The sequence below is a fragment of the Periplaneta americana genome, chromosome 6, assembly GCF_040183065.1.
Source record: "Periplaneta americana isolate PAMFEO1 chromosome 6, P.americana_PAMFEO1_priV1, whole genome shotgun sequence".
NCBI lineage: Eukaryota > Metazoa > Arthropoda > Insecta > Blattodea > Blattidae > Periplaneta > Periplaneta americana.
The window spans coordinates 101683895-101700941 of NC_091122.1; the positions used below are offsets into that span (position 1 = coordinate 101683895).

Genomic DNA, 17047 nt, shown 5'->3' on the forward strand with positions numbered 1-17047 from the left:
GAACAAAGATTGAATATTGAAAAACAGTACCAGAAGAGTATGACTTAAAAATTAACATTGAAAAAACAGTAGTTATGAAAATATCAAGAACACAGAGTGAAGACTAGAATATTAAGTTATCAGGCACAAATATGAAAAAGGTAGAGAAGTTTAAGTATTTGGGAAAAGAAATTACTTTAAATGGAAAAAATACAGCATGGCATTAGCAAAAGAATACAGAAAAGTTAAAATGTATACAACTTAATAAAACATTTAATTTGGAATAAAGATGAATCCATAAAGAGCAAAATGGCAATGTATAAAACATATTTCAAGCCACGTAAAGATTAATTTTTTGATCCTACAGAATTTATGTTATAGTAACAATTGTAATCAGAAGAGAAAAATTCGCTCCAGTTCTGGGGATCGAACCCGGGTCCTTGGTTCTATGTACAAAGTGCCCTAACCATTGAGCTACGCAGAAGTTCAATCCACAGCACCGGAATGAATCCCCCTCCTCTAGTGTTTTTCCCTTTGTGGCCTTACTCCAAATTCGACATGAATGTTGACATATATTGAGTGACTTGGTGGCTGGGATTCCACAGTACATAATTGTTATCATAACAGATAAATTCTGTACGACCAAAAAATTAATCTTTACGTAAATTCTTCGTCCAATAGTGCATATATATACATTGGAATCCCAGCCACCAAGTCACTGAATTGAGTGCGCTCTTTGTATAATGGCAGTTGACTCAATATATGTCAACATACATGTCGAATTTGGAGTAAGGCCACAAAGAGAAAAACACTAGAGGAGGGGGATTCGGTCCGGTCTTGTGAATTGAACTTTGGCATAGCTCAATGGTTAGAGCGCTTGGTATGTAGAACCAATGACTCGGGTTCGATCCCCGCCCCGGAGCGAATTTTTCTCTCTAATTACAATATTCCAAGCGAGTTTTGACATATGCTTCAGATACCTGGACATACATCAAAAAAGATCTGAGCAGAATTCAAGCCTCAGAGATGAAAACCCTGCAAGATATTGTACAGAAGACACGAAGAGACAGGATACGAAACTACATAATCAGGAAACTCTGAAGGTTGAAAAATTAACAACACAATTAGAAAATAAGAGATTACAATGGTTTGGGCACCTTAACAGAATGGAAAGAGAAAGGCTGCCAAAGAGAATATTAAATTTAAAAATGAAAGGAAGACGAGCAATGAGAAGACCAAGCAAAAAAATTGATAGATCAAATTCAGAACAACTTACAAGAACGGGGATACAAGTGGGATGAAATAAGCAGGAAAAAAGCTTGGAAAGCCAGAGAAGAATGGAGAGATATTTGGAATCGACCTTCCGAGAGGAGGAGGATGATGACATAAATGAAGAAGATAATTATAACAGAATGTACATTATTATTGGATGAAAGAGTAATGGACCGGAGAAAAATTCTCTCCGGCGCAGGGATTTGAACCCGGGTTTTCAGCTCTACGTGCTGATGCTTTATCCACTAAGCCACACCGGATACAACCTCGGTGTTGGAAAGAATTGTCTCTGAGTTCCAACTCCTGGGTTCCCTCTAGTGGCCGCCCTCTGCACTACGTCATAGATGTCTATGAACATAGGACCGAAGTCCACACATGTGCTAAGGTGCACTCGTTATGAGTGACTAGTTGGCCGGGATCCGACGGAATAAGCGCAGTCTTAAATCACTTCGTGATTTACGCATATCATATATTATTTCAATGTACCGAAGTACATATGATATTTCCATGCAGATATTCTGCGTCATCATACGATGAAAGAGTAATGGAACGGAGAAAAATTCTCTCCGGCGCCGGGATTTGAACCCGGGTTTTCAGCTCTACGTGCTGATGCTTTATCCACTAAGCCACACCGGATACAACCTCGGCGTCGGAAAGAATTGTCTCTGATAATATATGATATGCGTAAATCACGAAGTGATTTAAGACGGCGCTTATTCCGTCGGATCTCGGCCAACTAGTCAGTCATAACGAGTGCACCTTAGCACATGTGTGGACTTCGGTCCTATGTTCATAGACATCTATGACGTAGTGCAGAGGGCGGCCACTAGAGGGAACCCAGGAGTTGGAACTCAATCAGAGACAATTCTTTCCAACGCCGAGGTTGTATCCGGTGTGGCTTAGTGGATAAAGCATCAGCACATAGAGCTGAAAACCTGGGTTCATATCCCGGCGCCGGAGAGAATTTTTCTCCGTTCCATTACTCTTTCATCGTATGATGACGCAGAATATCTGCATGGAAATATCATATGTACTTCGGTACATTGAAATAATATATAATATATGATATGCGTAAATTATTATTGCAGCTATTGATTTAATCGATTAATCTGATTAACTGATTAATTTTAAAATCCAATTAACAAATCAAATATGTTTTAATCAATTAGTTTTTTTTTACTTGGTTATTTAACGATGCTGTATTAACCCTTCAGAGATCATGCACAATCTTCATTTTTAACGGTTTCCATACAGGCCTGGTCACTTCAACCGTGCGCGACTCATAATGTAAGCCAGTTTAGTTGCGATCTGGCATATAAATTTTGTATAGCTTCTGAAATTTGTAGGTTTTTCGTGTATACAGTACATACATTTATTTCAGTGTGCTATTTTATTCTCACTACCTGTCTTCTAATATAAGTGTGTGTATAGGAAAAGATGGAGTAAGAAGCTGGAATATGCACTGCCCACCACGTAACAGACGAGTTGCTGAACATAATTTAGTAAGGTTTTTGCCTGGTGTAAAACTAGTAGCAAGAAATGTATCCACTTCTTAGAGTGCTGGAAATTACCTTTTACTGATGCTATCGCTGATGAAATCGTTAACTTCACTAATCGAATAATTAAAAAATGCGACCAAATTACAGTTGTCCTAGAGAAGCACACAATACTGCGAGAATTGAATTTGAAGCTTTCACAGGTCTTCTCTATATGGCTGAAGTACTGAGGGCAGCTCATCTGAACCTGTTTGAGCTTTGGTCTAATGATGGGACAGGCATTCCTAATTTCAGAAATTGTATGAATGTGAGAAGATTTAAGTTCCAGATCACAGCCCTAAGATTTGACGATTCAAATACTCTGCAAGAGCACAGAATAGTTGACAAGCTTCCTCCAATTCGATTCCTTTTCGAACAAATTGTTCAGAAGTTCCCTGATAATTTTACTATTAGTGAGTATGTCATGATCGACGAGATGTTACATTCCTTTAAAGAAATGTGCAGTTTGATACAATTTATAAAGACAAACCCGACAAGATATGGAGTAAAGGTATTTTCTCTAGCATATGCAAAACCATTTATACTCTGAAAATGGAAGTCTACATCTGTAAGCAGCCAGCTGGGCCTTATCAAGTTGATACCTCTGCCAAAACTGTAGTGAACAGGATGGTGCAGCAAATTAGTGGACCCAGGAGAAACGTCACCACGGACAAATGGTTCACTTCAGTGTCTCTTGTATATGATCTTCTATCAACTCATAAGTTAACGTTGGTTTGAATGCTGCAAAAAAATAAAAAGGAGGTGCCTCCTTTATTTTTACAAAGCCACTCTATGAAAAACACCATACTGTCCGAAAAAGATGGTATTGCTCTTGTCCGCAATGCACCATACCGATGATATTGACCCAGACTCTGGAGAGTCTAAAAAGCCTAAGATGTTGATGTTTCATAATTCAACAAAAGGAGTGGACATGGTAGACCAGTACAAGCCTAGGTACTCGGTAGTAAGGAGCAGTAACCGCTGGCCTCTAACTCTGTTCTTCACACTACTGAACAGCAGTAATCAATAGTTTCATTATACTGAAATACAATCTAGATCAGTTTGACATGATTCGAAGGAAATTCCTACAAACCCTCAGCATAGAGTTGTGCAGAAAGTATCTACTTGAAAGACAGCAACTTGCGAATCTGCCACGTCAACTGAGAAGAAATATTAGAGAAATTACTGGAACTGTAGAAGAAAGAAAATCACCTGCTTCCAAAGAAGAAGAGGGTCCAGGAAGCTGTCAGCTCTGCGTGTGGAAAAGAAATCATTAAGTCCAAGAATAGATGTAGTGTGTGTCGCCGCTATATATGTAAAGAACATACGCAGTCAACATGCACTGCTTGTGCTAATCCTGAAGAAAGTGCCGGTAGTGATGAAGTTGTGTAATATATGTAAGATGTACGTTCTTTTCCATATACACACTCTAGAGATTACGATGTAGGATTTGACAATCTTATTTGTTTCTTTTCTTTTTCTTTAGTTCTTTGAATTATTTCACATTAACAATTATTGTACTGAAGAGATTAACATTGAAATAATATTTTTATAAGTTTTGATCAATAAATGTTAGTGAAAAATACAAATTTCATTACATTTTGCGCGCACGGTCGATTAGATCGTGTGCGATCCATTATGTAACTTTTACGTGCGCGACCTCTCAAGGGTTAACTACGAGGTTATTTAGCGTCGATGAGATTGGTGATAGTGAGATGATATTTGGTGAGATGAGACAGAGGATTCGCTATAGATACCTGACATTTGCCTTACGGTTGGGGAAAACCTCGGAAAAAACCCAACCAGGCAATCAGCCCAAGCGGGAATTGAACCCACGCTCGAGCGCAACTCCAGATCAGCAGGCAAGCACCTTAGCCGACACAGCTACGTTGGTGGAAATCAATTAGTCAAGCCTATTAAAATTAGTGTGGTGAAGGAAACATAACTGCCTGTGAAGTCTGTGTAGCAAAATATCTGTATATCATTTAGTGCAATAAACTCTTAAGCTATGATTGATAGTTTATAGTGTAAAATGACGTTCTTGTCTTCTTGCTTTAGAAAGCTGAAAGCAATAATACTCTAAGTACAATTACACACAAATCTCTCCCTAATAGCTTTTTTCTTTGAAAACACAGCTTAGCTTATTTTCACAAACTATACTGTATATTATATTTTATATATACCATATTAAACATGTGTATCATTTCCAAGGTGGATCTACAACTACTAGCATTGCTACTTCCAGTCTATCTTTTCAATAATGTTCGAGCACCTTTTAGTGAAGTCTGTGTTAAAGAAACTGAAGTAATTGATAAACTTGTGGAATACTGTCAATGTACTGACGTGTTTGGCTGCAGCAAAGAGATGTGACTGTAATTAAGTGTATACTGGAAACTTTTGTTTTCTCAAACTTTCCGTATACATCATCGTCAATTGCTTCTTAATAATTATTTGAAATATACATAAATAAAATAAAAAAGTTCGTAAAAACGTGTGATATTCTTTATAGCAAATGGAATTATTATAAAATGTTATTAGGTGCTTTTGTTCAAACTTACAAACACCATTTAAAATCATTAAAATTCGATTAACCAGTCAATTGATTGAAGGCATACAGTGAACAGATCAAAATTTTTAGTCAATTGATAGTTCTAAATTTTATTATAAATTTTACCTGAATGATCCATATTTTCAAGAACTAAAGAGAGCAAACAGACAAAGAAGTTAAAAAGTTCCTGTACAAAGGTTTGTGTCTATTTTATTGAGACCAAACTTGCTAATAAAACTTTATTTAATAAAATGAAGACATCTTCCCACCGGTTCTGTAATTCTACAATACTGTATGCTTTGCCTTCAGTAACCTCTAGAGCAAGAACTGTAAATCTGACGCATTACTGTCTGCAATTTGTCTCTGGAACTCACATATAGGATATACTATCAATTGTCACATCCTGTGTTCTCCATTTATTTGTCAAAAGTTGGCTTAACGTTAATTCGTGCACAGCAAATGCTATACACCTTTCTAGATCCAGAACTTCTGTCTGAAAGTTTTCCACTGGAATTTAAAACTGACAGTTCTGTACTCAGAATTCTGGAGATATACTTAGGTAAATCGTTTATGACTATTTCTGAAAATAGACCTAAACTAAGAAATTCGACAAGAGTTGTTACAGCTAGCATCATGTAAAAAGTAATTTTGTACTATTTCCTGGTGTCATTTGAGTAAATATCCTAACACTTCATTTACATGTCATATCTCTCAGATACATTAATTATTAGTTACTGAACAGAAACAAAATTCGACCAATAATTCTGAAAAAGGCTACACATTGGCAAACTGACAATGAAATAGATGTAGAGACAGCCAGATGAAATGATGAAGACAGACATGACAAAAAGTACTTTTTTGATACATGATTTTACAATCTTTGTTTTGCCTAGAGCTTCTATAAGGAAGTAAAAATAATGGTTTATATTAATAAAATCATTGACAAGATACCAACAGTCAGAAGACACAAACCTATAATGCTGGTTATTTGACAGTTGTACATCGTCCTTGAGCCAAACAATAGCAGGTGGTGGGTATGCTTCCACATGACACTCCAAGTCCATATCATACTGCAGTGCTTGTCCAAGTCTGGGGCGTGGGGCTGTAATGACTGGGGCAAACTCCACTTCAACAGCAATATTTCTCCTTGCACCTTTACCAACTCCATTCTCTGCCACACAGTAATAAGTGCCTCTGTCTTCTTTATGGATGCTGGTAATCTTCAGGACATTTCCTCTGAAAAGTAATTAGAATTCCATCATTATTCAAACAACTGCAATTGTTATCTAATACCTTTACAGTAGTCTGGGCAAAGACTTTTGCAGTGAATGTATTCAGAAGTAGACTTTGGGCATTCCCTCTGTCTTGGAGCTTAACACTATCAACATTCTGAACCTACAAACATGTTCCATCATCAGTGCAAATAGGTAGTGAGCTCAGTTGTTTGGAGTGGCCAGACATAAGGAACCTAACAGTCGCACCCATTTGCTCTATAATGGAACCTGTATGTAGTTCTGAAACACTGGAAATGTTAAGTTCCAACACAGTGGAATATCCGAAAGTCTACTTCTGTTTAGAACAGTTATTCCTCTACTCCAGAAACTGCAGTGATGAAACTATTTTTCTTTCAAGTTAAACTTTCAAGACCTTATGCTCTAACACACCAAAGTTTTTCTGCCCAGCAGCAAGTCTTTGCTACAAGTGCATTTGCACCATATTCCTGCCTAAATCGTCTTTGCATTGCAATTGGAAACTTCAATTCAGCTAACCAATAACAACATCTCACTTTCTGCTGTACCGTGAATTCTGCCATTTTAACTCTTATGTGTTGTCATACCCCGCGGATGCGCACTAGAGTCATAATTTTCATTGTTATCAAACTTGGAGAGTTTCTACATGATGAGAAACATATTTCTAAATTCACTGGTGACGAGATATTTATATTTCTTTGTGGTAGTGATTCTAAGGGACACAGCGTATAATATAATATATTCTTATTAGAGGACCTCACCATCCTCTATTGAATGTCAAAGGAAAAGAGTTCGGTCAGTGCTGTGGATCAGGTTCCAGCATAGTTCAAATGGAAAGAGCACTCAGTGCACAAAGCTGAGGGTCCTGGGTTCGATTCCCGGTGCCAGAACGAATTCTTTTCTGCTAATAACTAGTCATGTTTACTTGAGGGTAATGCAATATAATAATGTTCTGCTGTGCAGCATTTCACAGTAAAAAGTGATATGACATTTGTTCCAAACAAAATAATTTGTTGAACGTACATGTATCATTACAAAATAATACTGTTTTCCCCATTTGGCAAGTGACTTTTGTGCCACACAGTATATTCCTTTTCTATGAAATAACCAGCAGTGTTGTGAAATAAGATTGTTAAAAGAGTAAATTATAAAATTTACTGATTAGGCTATACTTTTGCCAGCAGACAACCAACAGGTTTAGAACTACTGACAGCTAATCCTTTGAAAATGGGGAGTCTGTGTTGTAGGAGAACTTATTGTTCGTAGACTATATGCATGTCGCACTGTCTTTTCAAGGTGATTCTTCTGTACAGATGATGATAGAATTTTCTACTTCTGTGTGTAACACATATCTAATCCACCAATTGCACCTGTCATTAGAGGTCACAAATTCACATATGCTATAATAACCAAGCTCATCATTAACGACAATATTTTCTTCCTTAAACTGTTTAGCATTTGAATAAATTTTAGTTCTCAATCTGTTTATGTTAATGGGAATAAAGGCATGAAGTTTTTGAGTTCCTGATATTGTATTTGATTTACTTAATCTTTCGAGTAGAAATGGCTATTCTTCATTGTTTTTGGAGGTATTTTTTTTTAAGTTGGTTATTTAACGACGCTGTATCAACTACGAGGTTATTTAGCGTCTATGAGACTGGTGATAGCAAGATGGTATTTGGCAAGATGAGGCCGAGGATTTGCCATAGATTACCTGGCATTCACCTTACAGTTGGGGAAAACTTCGGAAAAAACCCAACCAGATAATCAGCCCAAGCGGGGATTGAACCCGTACCCGAACGCAACTTCAGACTGGCAGACAAGCGCCTTAACCGACTGAGCCACGCAGGTGGCTTTGTTTGGAGGTATTAAAATATATGATTTTTACATTTTCTAGATACTAGGTATATCAAATTGCCTTAGTGTCTAGAGTCTGGAAATTTGTATGAATGTGAGTGTGATTGTGAGTGGGCCAGGTTAATATTAATTAACCAATCTTCAAAAATATAAAATACAATATATTAGGACTGTTGCTGGGCAGTAACCTGAACACAAGTATCAGCATCACATTGTTAACATGTAACTCCATCAGTTAGCACAACCATAACGTGCTAGAGAGTTAAAAGAAAAAAAAAAAACAGGTATACAACTGAAGGGAAGTCATAATTTGACTACTGTATGATCTTTGTAGACTAGTTCATGCTGCTAAACATTCTACTGTTCCAGCAAGACAAGAACATGGGACTTCCCATGGGACATAGCATAAAAATGCCATTCAGCATAAACTCCAAAATCTTAAGGCTTATGAAATTCTTTTTATATTTAATATAAAGCCTTAGCTATTATCATTAAGATTTTGCTCTCTCACGCTCATTTTTCAAAACTATATTAAATTTAATAATAATGAATTAAGTCTTTGCATTAAATGAGTTTAGAAAAATCTCCCCTGGTCGAAATCTTGAGTATAAAAGATTATCTGCGATTATAAAAAGAGAAATAAAAAGGATACAAAATGAAGGTTGGAATAAAATAAGTAATATTGAGCATAAGCTATATGGGAAAACAAAAATGGGCAGTACTATTTCAACATGGTCGAGAATGTGGAAGACGACTCTCACAGTGAGTGTCCAGTAACAGCAACAAGTGAAGAAATCATAGAAAAAACCAGAATATTGGTGAATGACCATCGACTGAAAGTACGAAAAATTAGCGAGGTTATACGTATCACAACTGAACAGGTGCACCACAAATTAGTCAATGTCTTGGGCATGTCCAAGATCTCTGCAAGCTGGGTTCTGCATTTGTTAACACCAGAACAAAAAAAATCAATGTCAAATTCCGAGGGATTGTGTCACTCCATTCAAGTAAAATACACCCGATTTTTGAGGCAGTTTGTTACCAATGATGAAACCTAGATCCACTACTACATATCAGAGACAAAATATCAATCGAAACAATGGAAGCACAGTGATTCTCCACCTCCAAAGAAAATAAAAGCTGTTTAATTGGCTGGGAAAGTCATGGCGTCCATGTTCTGGGATTCTAATGGGATAATCATGATTGACTATCTAGCAAAGGGGAGAACAATAACCAAAGAATATTATTCAAATCTCCTGCAGCAACTGAAAACGAAAATTGGGAAGAAGAGGCCTAGTATGACTAAGAAAAAAGTGTTGTTTCATCACAACAATGCACTTCATCACACATCAGCAATAGCAGTTACCAAACTACAGTTCATTATTGCCACACTTCACTACTTACCAGATCTCGCACCCTCAGACTTCTTTCTTTTCCCAAAGCTCAAAATTCACTTAGCTGGAAAGGAATTTTCGTCAAATGAAAAGGTTATCACAGCAGCAAAGGCTTTTTTGCAGACATCGAGGAATCTGTGTACAAGGACGGTATAGTAACATTGCAGCACCAGTGGCAAGGTTGAATCTCAGGGGGGATTACGTTGAGGAATGAAGATTGTTCCAGAATAATCCTAGTTTAATTTGTGTCAGGCTATGAACTTTTCAAACAGCCCTCATATATGCTGGAGAACTCTCCAAATATCCAGCTCATGGAAAGAAGCAAAATTTGCCCAATCTTCAAAAAGGGAACAGCAATAGTTACCAAGGCATAAGTCTTTTGAACACCTCGTATAAAATGTATGTCAAAATAATAACAAGAAAATTAAATATTATATCAGAAGTACTACTGATGAAGTACAGCATGGATTCAGAAGAGGAAGACCTTGCTCAGAGTGTGTGTTTATTTTGAAGCAAATAATACAGAAAAGAAGAGAATATAATTTGGAAACCCACATACTATTTATCGATTATGTAAATGTCTTCAATAGAGTAATAAGAGAAAATCTATGGGGAATAATGAAGGAAAAGGGATATCCGCTACATTTAGTGAATGCAAGTGAACTACACAAAAACACGAAAATATATATAAAAACAAATGGAAGGGGAGAAGTGATTAATCTTGGAGTATGTCATTGATGTCCATTATCTCCCACTTTGTTTAACATATTTATTGACACTGCTGTTGATGAATAGCAAAAAAACAGGTAAGAAATTGTTCTACTATAGGAGATCTTGTTTTAAATATGATCAGGTCATTTTTTCCACTTCTGAAGATAAACTTCAAAGAGCAGCAACATATGAACTGCATAGATATTCAGGAATTATAATTTGGAAATAAACATTCAAAAATCTTGGCATGGCTTTCGAGAGAAAGTCCCCATCCTGAACTTCAAAACTAGTGAGAAGTTATTTTTTCCCAAATAATTTTAGATGGACTTCTTTCTTCTTTTAAATCTGAACAAGATATTGCATGTCTCCTAGCTCTTCAAGAGAGTGAGCCTGGAGCTTGGTTACATGCATTACCATCTCCTCACATCGGCACTCTAATAAATAGTACGTCCTTTAAAATAGCAATGGCTTTATGCCTTGGTTGTAAACTCTGCCAGCCACACCAATGTATTTGCGGAGGAACTCCTGATATTTACAGCCATCATGCACTCAGCTGTGCGAGGAGCAAGGGTTGCATTCCCAGACATACATCACTCAATGATATCATTAAAAGATCTCTGCCTTCTTGTGACATTCCATCTCTTTTAGAACCATCAGATATTAGTCGCATGGATGGTAAACAACCTGATGATCTCACCTTAATTCCATGGTCTAGAGGAAAATCTTTAATTTGAGATTCGCATTGACACTCTAGTTCCATCTTACTTTCCGAATATCTCCAGACACTGCTGATGAATTAGCCATGAAGAAAAATGCCAATAAATACGCACATCTTTTAGACAATTATATCTTTATCCCCTTTGCTGTGGAGACCTTCGGTCCTTGAAGTCATGACGCTGAAGTTCTGGAATCTCAAATCAGCCAAATTCTGATCTCCATTAGTGGTGATTACCATTGCACTAATTACCTGCGTCAATGCTGAAGTATAGCCATTCAACGCGGAAATGCAATGAGCATTTTAGGTGCTCTTCCCGAATACAGCCCTTTGGACGAACTTTTCCTTCTTTAAAATTTATTAAATTTTCTGTGTGCATAAGTTTATTTACTATAAATAAGTGATGTAATCTTATTTCTGTCACGAACTGGTCTGGTTCAGTAAAATGCATATTTCATTATGTGGGTTATTTAGAAAATAAAAGGGATTAAAGTATTTTGTACACGCGAAATTGTTTTAAAAGTTTAACTGTAACATAAGATACACCATTTTGTTATTATATTCAGTTATACTATATGTTATGTACTTGTTACAATTCTATTTGACACACAAGCATGAGTTACGTACTATAGTTGATTAATATGAATCAGTGTTGCAAATTATTATATATTGAATTATCTGTTGTAATATTCTAGATGATAATATAATAAAGAACGGTTAAAAAAAAATAGTAATCTTCCTGATACTCGCAAAAAACTTCTTATAACATTAACTGTTTTTTACCGTTCACTTAACACTTGATTAAAACTATAAAACTTTCTGGAGTTAAAACATTAAAAGTGTTACAATTATTTAAAAATGGATAATGTACCTTTATGACAGGCAGGCCCCATTTCAACACCGGTGTGGTGTCATTTTCAGTGTCCTTCGAACTACTCACAGAAAGTTTTATAGTCTTATAACATTATTTATGCCCCTCTTAGTAGTTATCGAAGAAGTCTGTAACTTCACATTGTTCTATATTTTCATTCCTTCTTTGACTCAGCATCTTCCACTTTTCGCAGTTTAATTAATGTTTTCTTCTCTGTTTTATAATGAAAACAGGTGAGATGTAAGCTGTCACTTGAGTTTCAAAATCTGAAACCCTATGCGAACATAACCACTAAATGCACTGAGGAATCAACACAGAGATGCAAAGCTGCAGTTTAGCAACAGCTTGGTATTTGGAATGCTAGATCTTTTATCAACAAGAGAAAGATGTACATAAAAAAATTGCATAAATTCCAACACATGTGTGAAACTATACAAAGGACTTAAGAAATAGAACAAGAACAGAGACAATAACTAGATTTTGTAAGGTCCTGGCAGTCCCTCTATTGCTATACGGTAGTGAAAATTGGATCCTAATTAGATCGTTTAAAAGAAGAATAGAAACATCTGAAATGCAATTTCTCACAAGTATATCAGGATACATATTAAAAGATCACATTCCTAACATTCAAATGCGGAAGAGATTAAATATCTACATATTAGAAGAAGATGATATAGTTTTGTGGACTTCCGGATCTTACAGACATAGAGACAAAATTCAAAATTCTGCTCTTAAAGCTCTAAATCAACTACATGAATGGAATACATCAAATTTGATGACACTCAATTTAAGCAAAAGTAACTACCAAATATTTTCACTCGGTAAAAAAGAAAGAGATTCAATATCCAATCCAATGGCCAACACCTTCCTAGGACTTATGAATCCAAATATCTTGGAGTTATTTTCGATAGTAAGTTAACATGGAACAACCATTTGAAATACATTTCTGAAAAAGCTCGTAAAAGATTCTCCCTTCTAAAAAGACTAGCAGCAAAGAAATGGGGATGCTCTAGGAATACTTTGAACACTACATACAAAATGTTTATACAGTCAGTGCTGACATACTGCGGAGAAATTTTAATTACTTTACCTTTCATAAACGACATAGAATATGTTCAAAACCAAGCTCTCAGACTCATTACTGGTGGAATCAAAACAACTCCAATAGATTCTATGAGATTCCTCACTAATATTAACAGTATCAAAATGACAATAGAAGAAAAAGCACCGATTCAATATGAAAAACTTATCAGATTACCAGGAAACAATTGGTATTCATACAGTCCTCTCTGTAGATTGAAAACTCAAAAAAGTTTCATATCCATTGTTCAAGAATTAAAACAGAAAATCAATATCCCGAATTTAAAAGAAAACTTACAAATTAAACCAAACCCTTTAACTCTATTAAATATAGAATATAATCTCAATTTAACAGAAGAAATACTGAAATCAGAAGTAAACAATGAAATAATGAAACAATTGTCTTTAGAGACAATTAATATTAGGTACCCTCCACAAAACTGGCTTCATTTATACACCGACGGATCCTTGTACGTGCTGCTGTCTCTTCTCACTTTATAGATCACTTGGATATGGAACAACAAGTTTTGATGGTGAAATCATTGCAATAAGTGAATGTCTCAGGAATCTTCTATGCCACATCAATAAATTTAGGAATGCAGTTATATTGTCAGACTCCAAAGCAGCTATTCTATCAATCGTCTCTAAACACACACCTTCATCTCAAACAGCAGAAATAACTAAAATGCTCTCTCACTTAATATCACTCAATAAAAGAATTGTATTCCAATGGATACCATCTCATTGTGGAATCCTGGGAAACGAGAATGCGGATGCTTTAGCAAAGAAGGTCAGCACTGCTACTTACAGACCTGTTACTAAATCTACGTATTACTCTGTGAAGAGATTTATTAAATCTACATGCTTAGACTTCAACAAACAAAATTTGATAACACAATCCCAAGGGAAAAAATGGAACTCTCTGCATCAAAATCCACAGTTAATTCCCGATTTACCACGAAAATCGTCTGTAGCTGCATTTAGATTGGCAACAGGCCATGATTGTTTGGCTAAACATCTGCATAGAATTTGAATATATCAGTCCCCTAACTGCCCATTGTGCAACTCAAACCAAGAAATGGATTTGGAACACCTCAAAATCTGTGCTTCATTGGCTGGTCATGATAATATCTTTGAAAAATACTGGAGTGCAAGAGGTCAAATGACTTTATTGTCAAACGCCTGGCATTAGAAAACAACAACAACATTAGAAGAAAACATTATCAACATGAAATGGCAGTGGTTTCAACACATACAAAGAATGGATGAAAACTGAATCACAAAACAACTATACTTCAATACAAATCAGAAGGCTGGAGTTCGATAGGATGACTTATAACCTGATGGGAAGATCTCTTTGTGATGGAACAGGCTTTATAACCTAGCCTTGCAGCGGAAGAATAATGAATAAATGTAATATGAACTTTGTTCTCTTTTTTTTAATGAGTTATCATATGATTATTATTCTGAACTTGAAAAACAAAAGATGATGATTAACTCTCTCAACTCAAATATTACAACCAAACATTAGAATAACAGTTGAGTCATGCTGCAATGAGTGCTGCCATCTGAAGTTAATTTCGGTTAATTCTAAGAATAGGATCTCTCTAGGATTACCAACATTATATGATGATATATTAAGATAATTTAATGTTTTTCAAGACTGGAAAAAAAATCTAATATGCTTTTATTTAGCAATGCTTTTTACAACAGGCAGGAACAAAACATTTAATTACTTGGAAATTATTTAGAGTTCCAGCCTAGGCTTTTTTGGACGTTTTAAGGGGTTAGGTACAGCTCACAGCAGTAAAATTTTGGAAATATTCAACATTTTTTTCCTCCATTACTGTATCTTGTACAATAATGAAAATTAGTATGTGTAAAACACTGTCCTGCTATATGAAAAAATATTTTTACGATTTAAAAAAATTATTTACATTTTTTTTTTTTTTCAAAATCAGTTCATTGTGCAGTGATGAAGCATAACTCAAAAACTATCCAACATTCTGTGATGAAATTTCTTGTATGTATTAAATGCATGTCATATCTACATTATGATGCAAGATCACTTCTCTCTTTGATAGATTTTCTGATAAAAAATAAATTTATTTTACAAAATGGTCAAATATCAGTATTTTCTTCCAACACACAAAAAAATATATATATATTTATTAAGGAATGTAGATGAAAGAGCACTATATTGTAAACATGAATTTCAGCAATAAAATAAAAGAGAGAGAACATGAAAAAGTTAAAAAGTTTATGAGTTATGAGGGAAACGCTTCATCACTGCATATTTTGAATTTTGAAAAAAAAAAAATACATATATATATATATATATATATATATATATAATTTTTTTAAATCGTAAAAGTATTTTTTTCATATTGCAGAAGGGCAGTGTTTTACACATAGGCCTACAGATTTTCATTACTATACAAGATACAATAATGAAGGAAAAAAAGTTGAATATTTCCAAAAATTTTACTGTTGTAAACTGTACCTAACCTCTTAAGCAAATATGGGATATTTATGTGGATTTTTTTCATAATCTTAAAAATTGTACGATGTTTGAAAAAGTCAAAAGTTTTCTACACGTCCTACAACTGTAGTTCAAGGTCATTACATTGTTGTTATGCAATATCTTTAAGTCTATTTCATCAGCTCCAAAAGTACATCTTCGTCTTGTGGCTCAATATCGAAATGATATATTTAACTTGTAACATTAAGGAGTAAGGCAAAAATGTTTTTTTTTTTATTCAAATATTAATTTCTGCAGAAGTATTAAGCAGAAATCTTTAATATTTAACAGAATTAAACAAAACCACAAAATCTTGAAATCTACGAAGTTCCATGACTATCCAAGAGGGTCGGGTTGTGACCTGTGTTGATTTAACATGAAAAGACTCGTACATTAGTGAGTTCGTTTTGACAGAACTTTGTATACTGTATATACATTATTCAAGAGCACACATGATGTTAACAATGACTAAAGTTAATTAACTAGTTAATCGAAATAAATAATTAACTGATATGATTAATTAAACTAAGAATCATTTAATTTAACAATATATCAAGGTTTCTTTTTATTACTGATATCTGTAATATTTGTACAGTTTATGTTATTAATACAGCAAACAACAAGAAACAAAGGCCAATTTTAATACCTATAAATAGATCCTCCTGTTGGCAAAATGGCATTGTTCTCTCTCCGCCATGATATTCTTGGTGGTGGATAACCACCTGCATAGCACTCAAGCTTCACTGTCTGCCCCTCACTGACAACAAGTGAACGAGTAGAATTATCAGAGATCACTGGAGGACGTCGGACTTGAAGGTCTACTTCTGCTGATATTCTATTGTTAATGGAGATAAGAACCTGACATTGATAGTAGCCTGCATCTGTTTCTTGTATATCCTTTATCTGAAAGTAAATTCATAAATATAGATTATATTCCATTCTAATAAAAGCTTCTTAAAATAGTAATTTCTTATCAAATCATCATCTACTATTCCAGTGTTCTGTAACCTTGTGTCTCCACAAGCTGAAAGGCGTCATGCGAACCTTTGCCTATTACTGTAAGAAATTAATAAAATTAAATTGTTTTCATAAATATATTTTTGTATATAGACCATTCGGGATCTCATGAAACCTATGTGCACATGAGGGTTAGGAAAAAGTGGATTGAGAAGCTTCCCTCCCTCAATATGCTTCGATTTGTAAGCTAGCTAGCTTGCTTACCCCCACCATAAGTTTACTATGAGTTACAGTGCATGAATGCATTTGGTTTCACGAGATAATGAATGACTTTATGACTGACAACATACTAAACTA

General features: G+C 35.1%; 1 protein-coding gene across 3 annotated transcripts in view; it reads right to left on the reverse strand.

Annotated features, from left to right (window-relative positions):
• LOC138701567 (lachesin-like) overlaps nt 1-17047 on the reverse strand; it is a 49411-nt gene that overhangs the window by 23339 nt on the left and 9025 nt on the right. For all 3 annotated transcript variants that reach the window (XM_069828589.1, XM_069828588.1, XM_069828587.1), the window contains exons 4-5: nt 16380-16636; nt 6307-6570 (exon numbers count right to left, since the gene is read on the reverse strand). In XM_069828589.1, the coding sequence (XP_069684690.1) occupies nt 6307-6570; nt 16380-16636 (521 nt within the window). The remainder of the gene's footprint in view (nt 1-6306; nt 6571-16379; nt 16637-17047) is intronic.